The sequence below is a fragment of the Phyllostomus hastatus genome, unplaced genomic scaffold, assembly GCF_019186645.2.
Source record: "Phyllostomus hastatus isolate PE091 unplaced genomic scaffold, TTU_PhHast_1.1 phas_contig_58, whole genome shotgun sequence".
In the NCBI taxonomy this organism is placed as follows: Eukaryota; Metazoa; Chordata; class Mammalia; order Chiroptera; family Phyllostomidae; genus Phyllostomus; species Phyllostomus hastatus.
In genome coordinates this window covers 23,433,420-23,450,802 of record NW_025333916.1, presented here as the reverse complement: position 1 = coordinate 23,450,802, position 17,383 = coordinate 23,433,420, and the positions used below count along the sequence as shown (strand labels likewise).

The window sequence follows — 17,383 nt, the reverse complement described above, 5'->3', positions numbered from 1 at the left end:
GAGCTAGGAGCCCAGCAGGGTGGTGATGGTGACAGGAATGGTGACACTCCCAAAGGACTCTGAAAAAGATGAAAACAAACTAACAAAAATAAATGAATGTCTTAGACGGTTCCTCCCTCAAACAGTCTGAGAATAATGCAACCACTGCTAAATACTAGATCTGTCCTAAGCCGCTAGCTTCTGCTGTATGTACAGAGTAGCCAGTTGCTATTTCACCAATGTCCTCCTGTAGGTCTTTCCACTTTAGGCTTCTGCCGCTGAAATTGATACAAAGCAAACCCTCATTTCCACTCTTCCCCCTGCTTCACTCTACCTCACAGCTAGATATCTCAAAAGACTTGCTTATTCTGTCTCCCTTCTGTATCTCTAACTCACTCCATAATCCACTCCAATTTGGTTTCCTGACCCTTCTTTGGAAACAAAGGTTATAATTTAGTGCTTTCCTATTGTTCGATTTAACAATTTTTTCAAAAGTCCTCACTCAGAGGCAGGCTATAATGTAGATCACTCTCTTCCTGTGGACTCTGTGGCCTCACATCCCTAATTCTCCCTTTGCTCTTTGGCTATTTGCAGACACTTACACATGGATGTGTACATTTTATTAGCAGCCCAGATTTTTCCATTATGATCCTAATTTCCCTTGTGCAATCTCTTGACTGTCCAAAATGCAAACTCTTCAGAGACAAATGAATGATTTTCCCCATAAAACCTCTTCTTTTTCCAGACTTCCCTTTGTGAACACATGGAAACCCTTCTGTCCAGATGTAACACACGAGTCAGAAACTGAGGAGATGAGATTTGACCCGATCCCCTGGCTCCACATCTAGTTCATCACCGTGTTACCTGCCTCCTGAATACGTTCACTGGCTGCTCTGCAACTCCCCCACACCTGGGTCCCTGAATGACCGCCACCTCTTGCGCAGGCAGCCACGGCCACCTCCCAAGTGCTCTGCCCACAGTCACGCTGGCCCCACGCTGACCTATGATGCCCATTATAGCCAGAGGCATCTTTTTTTTTAAGATTTTATTTATTTATTTTTAGAGAGGGAAGGGGGGGGGCATCAATGTGCGGTTGCTGGGGGCCATGGCCTTCAACCCAGGCATGTGCCCTGACCGGGAATCAAACCTGCGATCCCTAGTTCCCAGCCCACACTCAATCCACTGAGCTACACAGCCAGGGCCAGAGGCATCTTTTCAAAACACAAATCTGATCATGTTACCCACCTCAGCTTAAAACTTTTCCATGGTTGTCCACTCGTTTTAGGATGAGGACAAAATGGCTAACTTAGCATGCTCTATAGTTTCCACCCTTATCCCACCGACGGCCTTCCTACCATTCTCTCGGTTGCAGCTACACTGAGTATCTTTCTCTTTCTAGCCCCTTTCTGCTCGCCAAGTTCTTTCTGCCACAGGGCTTTAGCACATGTTATTTCCTCTTTTTGGATTTTCTTCCCCTCTTCAGTCAGTTAATTCCTATTCATTCTTCAAATATTAACCCCAGAACTATTTTCTTAAGAAAGCGTTTCCTAACCTAAGTTTAAAATACAAACAAAAATTCCCTATAACATAGGCTTTTCACGGACAACATCTTTGCATCGCTCATCATAGTCATAATGTTGCATCTGTGTGTCCCATTGTTCTTACATGCCTCTGTTCCTCTCAGACTGTAGGCAGGAAAGGCTTGGTCACCTGTGCGAGCATGCACGGAACATCATAGGTGCTTAATATAGACTTAGTGAGACAGTCAATGTGGTGTTTGCACAGGCTGTGACCCTTACCTCAGAAAAGCAAAGCGCACCATAAAATCTCCAGAATGTAGGCTGGACTAGATGACATTTTCAGTTTCTACTAAAACTGGCATGTTTTTAATGTTATATTTGAATTAGGGGCAGATAATAGCACAAGACTTCCTTCGTGAAGTGGTTTCATGCTATTAACTGACATCTCTGTGCCCCACCCAGGCTTCTCGTCTGTATAGAGGTGTGAGGATGAAATGCATTAATAAATTTAAAATACCAAGAACACAGCCTGGTACGAAGTAAACTGTCTTTCAATATTAGTTATAGTTGTTATCACTGTTGTTATTCTTAGGACAGCAATAAGTAATGACTAAGTATCTAACCTCAGGGATAACACCAAAACCCAGCATTCTGGATTGACCCAGAGTAACCTTAGGAAAACACTGACATAAACTAAGTAACTGGTATTTAATACCTAAGGCTGCGGTCTAAGTCAGCACCTAATCGCTTCTTTGACACGCCACGCCCTGCTCTCACTATCAGTTTCCCCGTTTCTGAAGGTCTGAGGAGGACTGGAACCAGCTCAAGTTTCAGAATGCGCATGAGCACATTCACTTGGGATTCCCGTGAGTGGGGGACGTCCAGGTCCACTCTGTCAGAGACCAGCAACTACAGCGTACAGAGTGGACACTCATTCTGGGTAGCCATGGCCACGGAGCCGGACATCAGACAGCTCCTTCCAGGTTCTGACAGCCGGGGCTTCCTCTGGCCACCTCATCCCTCCTGAGCACCCACCACTTGCTTTTCCTCAGGCTCTCGGGACTGCCTCAGGGTGGGCCACTTACCGTGAAGTCTGCCTTCTTCGCCAGGCAGTGGTGTAAGACATGCAGGGAGAGGAGTTGGGTGGAAGGCACTTCGAAGGCTTCTTGCATCATGACCTCAAAGACCACGGATAACGCATCTGGCAGGAAGATCAAAGTACAATTAAGAACAAATTAGCTGCAGGTAACATCACCGTGTCTGTGTTTAACTATAAACACTCATAAAAATTGGGGGTGATGGAAAAATAAGCAGAATTAAGAAGTAAAGAAATGTGGGCTCTGGTCCTTGTTCTTCCCAAGCCTTTGGCTTCTGCTGCACATCTGTGTACTTACTACACCAGGTGCGACTGCACCACTGCCCTCAGGGGCACCGAGTAGACCACGCACTGTCTCCCAGTCTCCTCTCCCGCATGGCACCACACCTGTGTCCCATCTACTTCAAAAGACTGTGGGACAGTCCAACAAGATAACACACTTGAAAATCCTCATAAACTGAGAAGCAAACCGAAGGCATCATGTCTATCAGGTGGCAGAGCTAAGACACATAGAAGAAAGGTAGATATACAAGCAGATATAAAGGCAGATATACAAGCCCTTTTTTATTACAAAATCTTTCATTACAAAGTCATAAGCATGTAACTCTGTAACATAACAACAGCACACTCAAGCACACCATATGACATTTTAGGTGAAATGTTCAGATTAAAACAATAGTTATTACGCCCGCATTATTACCCTACCGGCCACACCCGATCAGGCCTTCCTTCCACCAGCCCCTGCACTCTCCAGGTTACCATGACAAGCAGAGCATGGCTGGGCTGCCTGCGCCTTTCCGGGTTCTCTTGTTGGGGCAAAAGAGGACAAACGCTAGAGGCAATCCTAAATCCTAGGTGTCATTTCAAAGACAAAAAAACTAATGAACATAAAAAAGACAATTGAGCTCAGTTTATAAGACTTGAATGAAGGGAAAGGAAAACGCTTGCTCATAATTACCAGCACCTGGCTGTGATATACAACGTATCTGTTTGACATGAACACTGGTCATCGGAGGTCAGACCTGGAGCAAGCTTTAGTGTCCCTCACTATTCCACAGAAGAAACAGAAGCCAAGAAAATCAAGTTCAAACAATTTCCTTTTTGATTTCTTTTTAAAAAATCTTCATTCTTTTATTGACTTTTTAGAGAGAGGGAGAGAGAGAGAGGGAGAGAAACATCAATGTGGGAGAGAGATGTTGATGGGTTGCCTCTTGTAAATGCCCCGACTGGGGACTGAACCAGCAACCTAGCCATGTGCCCTAACTGGGAATTGAACCTTCGAACTTTCAGTACACGTGACAATGCTCCATCCAACTGGTCCACATTGGCCAGGGTCAATTTCCTTTTCATAATATTTGCTGTAACAGAATGTTGGTTTAAAATGTGGTGGCCGCACGTAACAGGTACAAATATTTTTGACTGAGTTGTTGTGTTAACCACTTTTCGCTTACACTCATGATTACAAGAGCTAGCAGTGATCTGCAGCTGTTCCTAGTCAGCTGGTTTTGTACCAGTCATGGTTTGGAATGCGGCCACAGGCAAGAATTCCCATATTCTCTTTACAAATAGGGAAACTGAGACAGACAAGCAGACCAGGAAGTCATCTAGTCAGTAGCAAAGTAATAACCTGGAAGATATTTAAAGAAAAAACACTAAATAAACCAATATTTTTTAAAAATTAAAACTACAAATACAATTTTTAAAGAACTTAGTTTTGGCAACTGTTTACTATTGAATCTAAAATTACACATAAAAAGAAATTAAAATGACTTTGTCATTCATTATTTATATTCTGTATTTCAGTCATCTTGGGAAGTAAAATTAGATTGGCCTGTATAACTAATTCAATTTTCCTCCACAATCACTTATGTACTTTGATATTTCCTATCCTAGCAGCAATAAAGATATATTATTTTCTAAGTTTTGCCATAAATGATAATAATCTTTACCAAAACTTTCTTAAAAAAATTCAATATTAATTATTTACTCTGCATTCCGAAAAAAAAAAAATCTGCTTTGATCCTCCCAGCATACCCTTTAGAGAGAGTAAGGGAAGAAGACATAATTTTCTAATGATACAGTAATACGGATTCTTACATCTGATGCTCAGAGAATGGATTATGAAAATTAGATTATGTGAAAGCAAATTATCTTTCAATTGAATTCAGGAAGTGCATGTTTAAAACTGAATAAGAAATGGGCAGCAAGGGACAATTAACATTTCAAAAGAAAATATGCAGTAAACACCCCTTGGCAGTGAGCAACTGTGAGCCTGTGAGAGAGAAGATGAAGCGGAGATCCAGGGAGAAGAAAGGAGCGAGCACCCGCACTAAGGGCAGAAGTGGCCAATCCCCTGCCCAGTCACTGAGTGCTGATGCAGTGGAGAAGGCTGAGGGCGCTGGCATGCGGGATGGAGCCCCAAGACAGGATCCCAGACGGCAAAGACGTGTGAGGTACCACCAGTGCTTGCTTCAGCAGCACATACACTATCAGTGGAATGATACAGAGATTAGCGTGGCCCCCGTGCACGGTGACATGCAAATCTGTGAAGCATTCCATGTTTTTAACTAAGCAAAATAGAGGCAAGCAATATACCAGATGCAGAGTTCAAAACTATGGTTTTAAGGGTGCTCAAGGAACTTAAAGAAAGGATGAACAAACTCAGTGAGAACTTCAACAAAGAGATAAGTAGGCATAAAAAAGGACATTGAAACCATAAAAAAAACCCAGTCAGAAATGAAGAGTACGATATCTGAAATGAGCAAATACATTAGAAGGAATCCACAGCAGACTAGATGAAGCAGAAGACTGAATCAGGGATTTGGAAGACACGGTAACAGAAAACGCCCAGAGTTCCTAAGTGACCCCAGTCCACATTCACGGTCCTGAGGTAGCAGCTGCCCTAACATGGGCATGGCTCCCTCGGGGTTCCTGGGGACCACCCCGGCCTGGCGAAACGGTGGACATGGAAAGCCAGTGCGTGTCTTTACACAATGGCAAAGCCTCCTCTTTCCTGTCTGACTGCCCACACAGCCACAAGCACAAGGGTGCTCCACCGCACTCCCTGTCCACTGGGGCCTGGTGGGCTCCCACCTGCTGCTCTGCAGGGTCGGCTGCAGTCACCAGCTTCCTCGGCCTCCCTTACTGTAGCTGAGGTTAGAAGCCACTTTAAACTAATTTCACAGGGTTGGAGGATCTGGGGGTTAAAGAGATCTCAGAGATCACGGATCCACTTACTTACAGATGAACTAACAAAATTCTAGGAAGGGAAAATGATGTTCCTTCATAATGAGGGTACTGCTCTTTCCAGGAGAAGTCAATTGATTTTATGGTTTTATATTTTACATAATACAAGTCTGATTTAAATAAAATAAAGGTAGCAAATGCTGCCAAAAAAGAGGGTAAGCTGATAACAGCATTACCATGATCTTAACTAGCCACAGAAGCTCAGGCAGGGTTTTTTGCTTAACTAAATTCACTGTCCTTTGCCTAAAAAGACACGGACACATAAACTTGAGAAACTCAGAGGGAGAAACCTGGGCATAATTTTCCTCTCTGGCCAAGTGGCTTGGTAAATCAACTGCAAATCTATTTTTGAGTGATGTGAGGAGATGTCACTAAGAAACATAAAAGGGAAAGTGACCACATTTACTTTTTTGGGGGGGCTGAAACCCCATTATCAGTGGACCTGGGTTTGGTTTCTTACCTTTGTAATTGTCTTTCTTTATGAAATAATCCATCAGCAAATTGAATGTAAAGTTATCTGGAAAAATTCCATATTGAACCTGCAATGAAAATGGAAATAAAAGGAAAATAAGAGAAAAATCTCCACTTTGATTTATAATGTATGCCTATGTATTATTCAAGACAGAACTTGCCACCATTAGCTTTATTAGTATTTGCCTGTCATTTCACAGCATCTGTGACAGTGAAACAGACACTGTGATTCGGAAGTTTTGGTAACTGGAACTGCTGGTGGGGGAGGAAATTGTGAGGAGGGGTCTGATATAAGACTACTGATGTGTGAAACAAACTCAATTCTAACACGTCAGAGTGCAAGAAATGAATACCTACCCACCCCCCTACTCCATGGGTTCAGAGATTCTTTTTCTAATCTAAGGTATGAATATCCACATAAAAAAATGGACTCCCATGTTAAAAAGTCAAGGAAATAGATTCTCCCCAAAAGCTTCCTAAAGAAACATATCCCTGCCACTATGTTGACTTTAGCTTGTTGAAATGTTTCATACTTCTAACGTCCAGAAATCTAAGATAATAAATTTGTGTCATTTAAAAGAAAAGGACTCTCAGAAGAAAGCACACATTATCTTCTTATGCATGCAGCATTTTTTGGTCCTTGGATGTTTTTTTCCTCAACTCCACTGAGATATAATTGGCATCTAACATTGTGTAATGAGATCATTTAGTACATGTTATATGAAGAAGTTACATGACAAGGTTGGCTAACACTCCTGTCACACACATTACACAGGAGAGAGCTGTTAACTGCAGTCACCATGTCAGCCATCAGACTCTCCGAACTTACCATCTTACAACTGAATGTTTGTCCACTCTGGACATCACCTCCCCGTTTCTTGCAACCCCCAGCCCCAATACCCACCATTCTATGCTTCATTTTTCAGTTTGTTTTTTTTAGATTCTACATATAAGTGACATCATGGGGTATTTGTCTTTCTTTGATTGACTTATTTCACTTAGCATAATGCTCTTAAATTTCATCCAAGTTGTAACAAATGGCAGAATCTCCTTTTTTATAGTTTCATAATATTCCATTGTGCATACAGACCACACTTTTAAAAAAATCCATTCATTAGTTAATAGACGCTTAGGTTGTTTCCATGTCTTGGCTTTGTGAATAATGCTGCAATGAACACGGGTCTGCAGGTATCTCTGAGACAGTGATTTCATTTCCTTCGGACATCCAGAAGTGGGAGTGGACAGCTGGATCACATCACAGTTTTATTTTTAAGTTCTTGAGGCATCTCCACCCAGTGTACAAGGGCCCCTTTCTGCCACATCCGTATCAGCACTCCTTTGTTGTCTCTCTGGTTTTTAAAGACCCAAGAAACAGGCCAATAAAATATTACTCATCAATCTTCTCAGACGTTCTGTTCACCAGCAGCTGAATATCTGAGAACCCAGATTTCTTCAAACGTGGACTGCTCAGCATCTGCACCAGGATTTTCTAGACATGTACTTAACAGGGCAGATTCTTAAGCCTCAGACATATAGAACCAAGATCTCTGGGAATGAGGCACAGAACCCTGGAGTTTTAGTGAGCTGGCCAGGTGATTTTCATTCAGTCAAGGCTGACTAATAATGATCTAAACTGTGGTTATATTTGTTTGTTTTAAATTCTTACATCAGTAGGCCCACACACCATCCTCCACACTGCCCCATTCTCCCCCCCCCCAAACACCAGAATTGCCTGAGGACATTCTTCACACTACATCATCCCCTTGTATCCCCTTGGGACACCCAGATGCTCCTAACCAGCGCCCCCACCCCCAGCCCCACCCCAGCAGTGAGTCACTGCCGAGCTGAGCCACTGTTGTTGGTGGCTGTGTGAGATGCCTCAGGTGTGCTGAAATGGAAAAATGTTAGCAAGCCATTATTTGAAAGGTTAGAGCTCATGGGTGGCATCTGCATTTCTCAAAACTGTCATCCAAATCAGCATTAATCATGGGGGCAGGGTGAAATAAAATGTTTTAGAATGATACATCACTAAAGCTGGAAGGAGCCTTAGAAATCAACTAGCCAGTGAGTCTCAGCTCGGGCTGCAAATCAGAAGGCACATGGCAGCCTTAAAAGGATACCAGTGAGGGATATACAGCAGAACACGGAGGATTTTAAATGCAGTAAAACTACTCCGTATGGTGTTGTGATAGTAGATACAGGTCATACACTCGTCCAAACCCACAGAACGTACGCCACCAAGAACGACCCTGATGTCAACTGTGGACTTTGGGTGGCTACCATGTGTCAATGCAGGTCATCAATGGCAACAAATGCACTGCTCTAGTGGGGGATGTGGACACAGGGGAAGCTGTGCAGGTGTGGGGCTGGGGAGCAAACAAGACATCTCAGTATCTTCTCAATTTTGCTGTGAACCTAAAACTGCTCTAAAAAATTCTATTAAAAAAATTAAAAACCCATTAAAAATACTAATGCCTAGGTTCCAGAAGGATCCATGAAATGACAATCTTGGGGGTGCATCATACATTTTAAAAGCCACTTGTCTTTCTAGTGGGCAGCAGGGTTGGAAACCACCAACTTGGTGCCACTCCTGTGACTTGGGGTTGGCAGAACTAAGACCTAGAAGGGTCGACTGTTCGCCCCAAGTTACAGTTAACTAGTGAAATTTACGGGACTACAGCCTGGGTTTCAGACTCCTTGCCCAGGGTGCTTTCCACAAAAGAGCAGGAATAGCAGAAGGTGAGACAAACTTTTCTTCCTTTCTAGACCCTTCTTGCTTTGTTTTCACAGGCATCTTCTTCTTTTAGTATAATCTGTCATCACACTGAAGAGGGCAGGATTCAATCTATTCCTTCCCCTGGGGCCTAATATTAGATTTATCAGTGAACCTGCTTATCTGCCTGTTATGTTATAAGTTTCCTGAAAGTAAGGATAAGATACTGTTCATTTTTGCAGACAATGCCACACCCAAGGCAATGCCTCACATACAAACGGTCTGCAACATATATTAAGTTGAACTGGGCCCAGCTCATGTGAGAAAAAAACTCCCCCAAACAAAATCAGTATTTCCTTTAAAAAAATGTACAACCATTTGTAGTATCTCCTTTTGAGTTTCAACATACAAGGTCCATTAATACTAGGAATAATGCATTTTCATGGAAATATTGTTAAACTCTTTTTATAGGTCCTAATAGTGTTGTAGCTTAAGACTCACAACAACAATGTGCTAAACTTTTGCTTATTTTGTACTTTATTGCTCGAGGGGAGGAGTCAGGGCATTTGGGAGATATGCTTTGCGTGACCAGGAATAGGTCTTTTTAAAAATGTGTAAGGGAGTCTGAACACCAGGGTCTCGACTATCCTCCTACATGTCACCAAGGGGACTCGGCAGGGAACCGCAGGCTCTGGGTCAGGAATGAATGAGCGCCCGTGTGGAGTCCTTGTGGCCGGACCGCCTGAGCTTCTGCCCATTCGCTTCTGTGTCCTTACAATGGGAACAGCGGCAGCCACAGGAATTTTTACTTTTAACCCGTTGGTTAATTTACACCCAGCCCCATCCTTCAAAGGCTATCTGAGGATAAATAATTTTAAAAAGTTGTTTTTAAAAAACAGGATCCACAGTCCCAACTCAGTCATTTCTTGTACTATTTTTGCTGTACTGTAACAGGTTCAAACACCGTATCATCTAGACTCAAAGGAACGGGCTGCAAACGCCAGGACAGCACTCACCTTATTCACAAGGGTATACAGAGCTTTGTCCTGTGCGCCGTATTTTAGGCACTGCCTGATCCAGGTGTGGACAGTCCAGTCTCTCAGGTACCAGCAGTTGGGGCTGTGTCGGAATCTAAATAAAACGTAAGAAAAGAGAAAACCGGTGTTAACTCTTAAATGTCAATGCCAAGTTCTGTCTTTCACCAGCAGGTATTTCTCCTAGGTATTTACAGGTGTGCAGTCCATGTGACCGAAGTCGTAACAGTCAACAGTCTACGAAAACAGGAGGATAAAGCTCATTAACTATCAAGCCTAAAATGGGAAAGAGAAGGCAAAATAATAATAAGTAACAAACAAAAATGTAAAAATTGTATTCCTTATTTAATACCCCCTAAATCAACACCCTGTTTTCATATGAGGTTTATGAAAAACGATTTGGAAGAAATACTAACCATGGTGTTATGTGAATTCATACTTCAGCAGAAGAGAGGTGTGAAGCTGAAGCTGACACCTCGGGAGTTCACAACAACACAGATGAAGCAGAGAACAACAGAACAGAATAGCAACTCTACAGGGAAATTAGCTCTGTGTTATACTGACATTTCTTGTGGTGCTCAGGAGAGACTGGGATACCTTTAACTGCACCGAGAGAAAAAAAAGAGGAAAAAGTTATAAAAATTAAGCAAAATTTAACATTCAGGCTCTCCAGGTCTTCAGGATCCACAGCCCCACTGCCTTCTTCATGGCTCTATTCTAGCTCCTCAGCCTCTCTCCTCTGGCTTCCCAGTGCCACCCCCCTGCCGGGGTTTTAAAAGGCAGTCCCAGCTAGCGCGCATATGGTAACACTGTTGTCACAAAGAAAGGAATACTACGCTGGCCTTGAGTTTGCACACACTGGTCACACGCTGGGTCTGAGCGCTGCTTCTTGCTGCCGGCAGTCCCGGCCACGAGCCCCAGTGGGAGCAGACGGTACCCAGGGCTTAGCAGCCCACTCTCTGTTTGCCTGTTCTGATTGGGGTGGGTCCTCAAACATCATGTGTCTGCTAGAGTGCCCACTTATTCTTTAACCTGACGGAATTAGGTCAACCTCTGGGCCCTACAAAAATCAAATTGTTTTCTTAAAAACAAAAAGGCAAGACGAAAACTTGGAGCACAAGGATTTTGTGCCAGATTTGAGTCGGGCTGCAGGCTTGTATCAGTTTTCCAGAGGCTGCTTATGCTATCTGCCACCTGCTACGCCCTGCCATCTGCTGCTGGGAACGTTTCCTGCTGAACAGGCTCTCTTGCCAAAGAGCGAGCAGAGGAAGAGAGGAAAAGTGAGAAGTAGTATTTAATTTAGGCTATTTATTAGTGCTTTGGTTAGAGATTTGGCAAAAATAAAACCTGAAGATTTTTCATGGATTTGGAATCATCTGGCCCTCTCCAGTCTTTTGAATATCTTAGATTTGGCTAGAAAATGTCTGTTTCACTGTCTTTCTCTGCAGAATTAACCCCTTTAAAAGCATAAAGGTAGAAACTGGTCAAATTATGTTCAGGTTGAGAGTGACCTGGCCCCAGAAAGGTGCCATACCAGGGCCCAAGGTACCAGATCTAATGAGACCCTCTGCACAGAAGTAAAACAAAACATGTCTTTTATTATTTCATGCATCCCCTCATATTTTTATATCAATTGTTGAGCCACCTGGGCTCTCTCCTTGTACTCTGAAAAATCTGAGATGTAAAGTGTACTGGCCAATAAAAAGTTAACTTTAGTTTTTAAAGAAAACAAGTCGTGGCATGCCAGGTATACTGCCTGAGTGATGGAGATGCTTCCTCCTGAGGCTGCAGCCTCCCTGGGTGGGCCGGGCCAGGCAGGACTGATGTGATATGATTGGCACTGACCCTCAGTGCCTGACGTGCTGATGCGAGGCCTGTGGCAGGTTTTCAGCAATAAAAACAGAGCTTTAATCAACACATGTGTTAAATGCTATAATGTACTGATCATTCTGCTACTGTCTATTGTAGGAAGAAATGTAAATTCCCTGTTCGGGGCATTTAAAATCTCACTACAAAAACGAAGTATACAAAGTTTAACAGTTTCACAAGGTGGAATAATAAATGCTAAAAGGGCACTGCTAGTTGCCAAGAGGTGTTTTTGGTGTTAGGTTCAGTACATTTTTCCTTTTAAACACAAAACACAATAAAAATGTCAATTACTTCCTTTACCCAAGATTATTTTAAACCTAATTCCTCATTTATAATTTAATTGTCTGCATTAGGATGTCTCCGATGAGCACTAAAATTAGGACTTTTCTTTCTGATGGACTTTAACATAAGAGCACTATGACCATTTCCAACCAGGCACCCTTTTCTCTCATTCGTGATCAGCAGACCATTTTTAGGCTTTGAACAAGAGTAACGAAGTCTGAAAGGACCTAGCTACAGAGCTTCAGAGCTTAAATTAAAATCTGTTTAAAGCCATTTGCTAACCTTCTGAGAGGCTAACTTCAACACACAGAAAGAAAAAGTCTTTTCTTCTCACCCTCTATTTTTCAGAAGCCTAAAGTGACAGTTACTCAAGACTTCCCATGTCCAAGAAAACCACTGCACTGCGGCCCTTTGAGAGATGTGTCCACAGATGCAAAGGGGTCGTTGGTAAGTCTGCTCTGTCTTCCATCCTGGAACAGAGAGGGCTGCTGGGGATGATCTCTGCTCTCTAAACTCAATAATCCAGATACACAACCACGACCAGAGCATTCTCAGTCAAGTGGCAACATTAAATTGGCTTAGGAATAAGAAAGTTATGGGGGATACATTATGAAATATGCTGTCCAGCATGAAATCCCTGAATTTCTCAGCCAGGCAGCAAATAAACCCCCATCAGTTTAAAAAGAAATTAGGACGCAACGTATGGGAGTAGCTATTTAGAAAATAAACAACTCAAAATACTGAGATAGTAGGGTCCACTTTCAGATGGTGAGTCTGGAAAGAATTCCTCCATCAGTGATTTTTGAAGTTCAGACACATAAACTTGGGCCCTTTTCAGAACTGCCAGGGGTAACATGACAGACAGGTAAGTCTCAAGAATGGGTTCTTGCCTGGAACGATTCTGCAGACTGCTGGACCAGCATGTGCCCTTCCAGCCAGGAGAAAGGCAAATAGACAAGAACACAACTCACATACTGGCTTTCCAATTTGCCTGCAAACAGACTGGCCTTTGTTCTCGCCTGCTCTGACCACCGGCCTGCCAAATTACAGGCAGCCACGTAGGAGTCCCCTCTGTGCCCCATGCCATCAGCTGTTTGCTCTCCTCGACAGAGTCTTATTATTGTCTGGGCCAGCAGGCTGCCACACTAGGCAAACCTTGTGCGTGGGGAAAAGATAAATGCAACTCAAGTAACCCCAACACTGTTTGTGCTCATGAAGGCAAGAGGCATTCTGAGCTCCCGGCTTATAAAATACAAGTAAACTTACAACAATTTTAAAGACACCAGTATTTCTTGGAGGAAGGAGTGTCTCCAAAAGGAGGAAAGAAGGAGTATGCTCTCAAGTCCTAGCTCCAGTTCCAAAAGCTGGGTACCAAGGGCTGAAGGGATCTCTGTCCACGGTGCTAAGTGGGGTTGCCAGGTGAAGACAGAACCTCCCGAGGAAGCCAAACCATGCCCAGTGAAATGGCAGGAATTGAGAAGCTGCCTCTCCTCAAAACTCAGGCTACATTCAACTCTTCAGGGCACCTGCCTGCATTGCTGCTCATTCAAGGCTGATGTCAACAAGAAGGAAGCAGAGCAGAATCACAGGCTACAAAACTGACAAGGGGGCAAAAGTCTTTGATGCCCTAGAGATATCTCAGGAGGGAAGAGCTGTTACATAAAAGAAGTCAAGAGTGAAGGGAAAAACACCAGAGACTTGCTATGATTACATAGAGGGCAGTTTACTGTGTGTAAGTCACATGGGATTTCCTATTTGTGACACATTTCATCCTCTCATTAAAGTGGGATCGAGCTTTTCTTCCATGGGATTCAAATAAAGGTTGCTGTTGAAGGCAAAAGTGGCAATGCTCATCAGCTCTCTCAGAGTGATGGACAGAAGCACTCCTGGCTGAGCAGGGCCGATGCACAGATGCCAGAGCCTGGAGCTCATCTGCTCCACCATTTAGCGGCAGCACCAGCTCTTCCGTATGAATGAGCAAGCTTTCCACAACGTTTATCTGCTCATGAGAACCACCACCCTGATACACGCACATGCAGCTTTCTCTCCCCCTAGTGAATTCGAATTCTGTATCCTGTGGCAACAGGCTTTACAGATGGGGACCTCAGTCCCTGAGCCAGGATGATGTGGAGAGATGGGTAAATGGGTAGAGGGAGGAAAGAAAGAATGCCAAGAAGAAAATATAACTGGCTCCAGCCCTGGCTGGGTGGATCAGTTGGTTGGAACCTTGTCCCATACACCAAAAAGATGTGGGTTCTATACCTGGTCAGGGCACATATCTAGGTTGCAGGTTCAATCCCTGGTTGGGGCACATACGGGAGGCAACCAATCAATGTTTCTCACATCAATGTTTGTCTGTTTGTCTCTCTCTCTCTCGCTTTCTCTCTCACCCCCCTCTCTTCTTCTTTCTCTAAAATCAATAAACATATCCTCAGGTGAGAATTAAAAAACAACAAAACAAAATGAAATAAAATTACAGCTGGCTCCAAAGCCTATAATGTGAACTGGGAATCTCATCAATGAAGAAAAGCGTGCAATCATTAAAAGGTCTGAGTGCATCATGAACAGAACCAAAGCGGGTGTCACGTGATGATTTAAACCAGAATCTGATTCAATCACTGCCACCCACTATAAAGATAATGAAGTCTTTTGCATCCTGCTGGAAATTCTGCTTTCATCAATTACTAATTGTTCCTACCTACCACAAATAAAATAAAATTTTGATGAGATCATTTTCTAATGACTATATTTTTGTCAAGTTTTAAAAAAGGGAGCTTTTAGCTAGGAAGAGCAGGAAGTCAAGAAAAATTGGATTTGGGAACCAGTCTTATTTATAAAAGAACATAAAGTTGTGGGAACTGCTTAGTTTGGGCAGAAATAAGAAAAATACTTCTGGTTTTGTGTAGGAAGTCTATGCACAGTGAAAAACCAGTTTCAATAAGATACAAACATTTCCTGGTGTCTTCTAAAGTTTTGGCTAGGAACTTCAGATAACATGTCTACAAAATCATGAGTAATATAGTGACTAAGACGGGTTAATCACCAGGAAGCTGTCTATCTGAACAGTTATGAGGAAAAGAAAGGTCAGAAAGAAAAAAGGAGGAAAACAAAAGACTAGAAATCAGAATTTCTGGAGTATATTCTAGGCTTAGTGAAGTTGTCAGGATTAAGTCAGCCAAAAAAGAAACGAGCAGGCAAAGACGCCTGGCCCCGGGGTGAAGCACAGCAGTATAAAAGCAGGAGAATTGAGCTGGGTACTGAGCAGATTTATGGGTTTGTGTGTGAGATTATGGATTTCTGTAAGGGTATTTTTGAGGAAAGAGAAGCTCAGCACTAATCTGTATTTTTTAAGAATCAGATTTTTTTCCCTTTAATAATGCATCTCAGTGTTTTAAACATTCTGATTCTCTAATTCATGGAGAAGTTGAATTCCTAAGGATTCTCTGTTTATAGCAAAAGGTAAGACTGTACTTAGTTTCAATTATACAACCCAAGTTTGTGTCTACTTTCTGTAACTCTACAAACTCCTCTGTTAAGCCTTTAAGCTCTCACAAGGCAGGAGACACATTTTCTGTCTTTCTGTGTCCTACAATAGTAGCCACCTGACAAATGGTGACAGTGACCAGGCCCACTAAGACTGCATGAATGCCAGTATTGTGCAGGGACGGGCCAAAGTAGGTTTAGAATTGTGAGCATGTAAAACACAGTTTATTCTTGTATTATTATTTATATTTATTATTGTATTTTTATTTGTATTATTATTATCATTTATGATTTATCCTTATTTATGATTTATCTATTAGGTAATGATGGCTGGAAATTTAACCTACTTAGGCCTACCCCTGTGTATTGAAGTTCATGGGTATTATTTATATTTGAAACAGTGATCCACTTGGTTTTGAAGTATCATCCTGCCTGTGAATGGGTGAAGCTGGGAGGAGATGCTGCCTCTGTACCAGGAAGGAGGAGAGCAGAGATGGCAGAGGATGTGCAAGGGGACGTGGTCACTCTGGACAGCTACCTTCTCACTACTCCCCCCGCTGTCTCCTTCCCATCACACACAAAGGGATGCATGGATTCTGCAGGACAGTAAGTTCAGGGAACAGACAAACTGATAGGAGAGTGAAACCAAAAAGATGAGGACAGAGTCTATGGGTTCAAAGAACTCCCCTAACAAGTTCTAAATCACAACACTTAGGCTTCTGTCAAGACTGGAAGTGACCTTGAAAGCCCTCTGCATCATTTAAGTAAATTGAGGATGGGGGATGAAGAAAGTTTACACAGAATTAGAGAATTCTATAATTTAGTGTTGGTAGGCACCTTCAACATCCACTGCTTATTGAAATATTTATTGAAAAGTCACTATTTGCCAAGCCCTGTACTGGGTGATGTGAAATTGTCTAGTCTAATCCCTTTACTTTATAGATGAGAAACATTAGTGTCCAGCGAGATAAATGATTTGCCCAAGATAAGCAGTTAGCAACAGGACCTAAGCTAGACTCTTTACTCTTACTATCCCACCACTGCCTCTCATTTCTTTTATCTTATTTGTAAGGCATCTTTAAAACGTATCCCTGTAGTCTGACCAAGATCTCTGATATGCTGAAAAATAAATAACATCTCTCCCAAACTCAGAAGCAGAATTCAGGGAAAAACACTCAGGCTGTGCAATAGTTCTGAATTGTCCTGAACGCGCTGTTTGACTTTGGAAAGTCACTCAGCCCTCCAGGGGTTCGGTTCCTGTAACTGTAAAATGAAGAGACAGGATTACCTGGATCATGAACTGGGATGTCCACAGGGGTCAGTCAGTTAACACAAACGCAGGAAGAATGTAGGACAATAGGTGCAAAGCTGCTTGTCTCGCCACCAAGCTAACTGGTTGCCCAGTTATACTGTTTTTGAAAACATATGATATGGGCCAAACTATACAGCAGAACTGTGGACTACACCGGACCCCGAAACTTCCAGTTGCAAGTGTAATGACCCTAAAGAACAGGAAGCTTCCTCCACTCATTAAAACATCAGTTATTTACACATCTCAGCTGAACCAGAAAAAAGGCAGTGAAACAAATAAGTGAATAGAGACTCAAAGGTAAACAAGCAACCAGTCAGCCAACAGCTTATTCTGCCCCCTTCCCCGTCCTCTGTTCCCCTACCAGGCGAGCGTCACTGT

The 17,383-nt window shown here is 42.8% G+C and overlaps 1 protein-coding gene and 1 non-coding gene across 2 annotated transcripts in view; one reads left to right on the top strand and one right to left on the bottom strand.

Annotated features, from left to right (window-relative positions):
* Positions 1–17,383, bottom strand: part of MRPS27 (mitochondrial ribosomal protein S27) — a 76,233-nt gene that overhangs the window by 8,054 nt on the left and 50,796 nt on the right. Inside the window, exons 5-7 of the mRNA XM_045847897.1 lie at positions 10,042–10,156; positions 6,302–6,380; positions 2,585–2,700 (exon numbers count right to left, since the gene is read on the bottom strand). Of these exons, the coding sequence (XP_045703853.1) occupies positions 2,585–2,700; positions 6,302–6,380; positions 10,042–10,156 (310 nt within the window). The remainder of the gene's footprint in view (positions 1–2,584; positions 2,701–6,301; positions 6,381–10,041; positions 10,157–17,383) is intronic.
* LOC123825002 lies at positions 5,058–5,160 on the top strand. Its single transcript, XR_006786792.1, has one exon. It is a non-coding gene; the product is annotated as a U6 spliceosomal RNA (small nuclear RNA).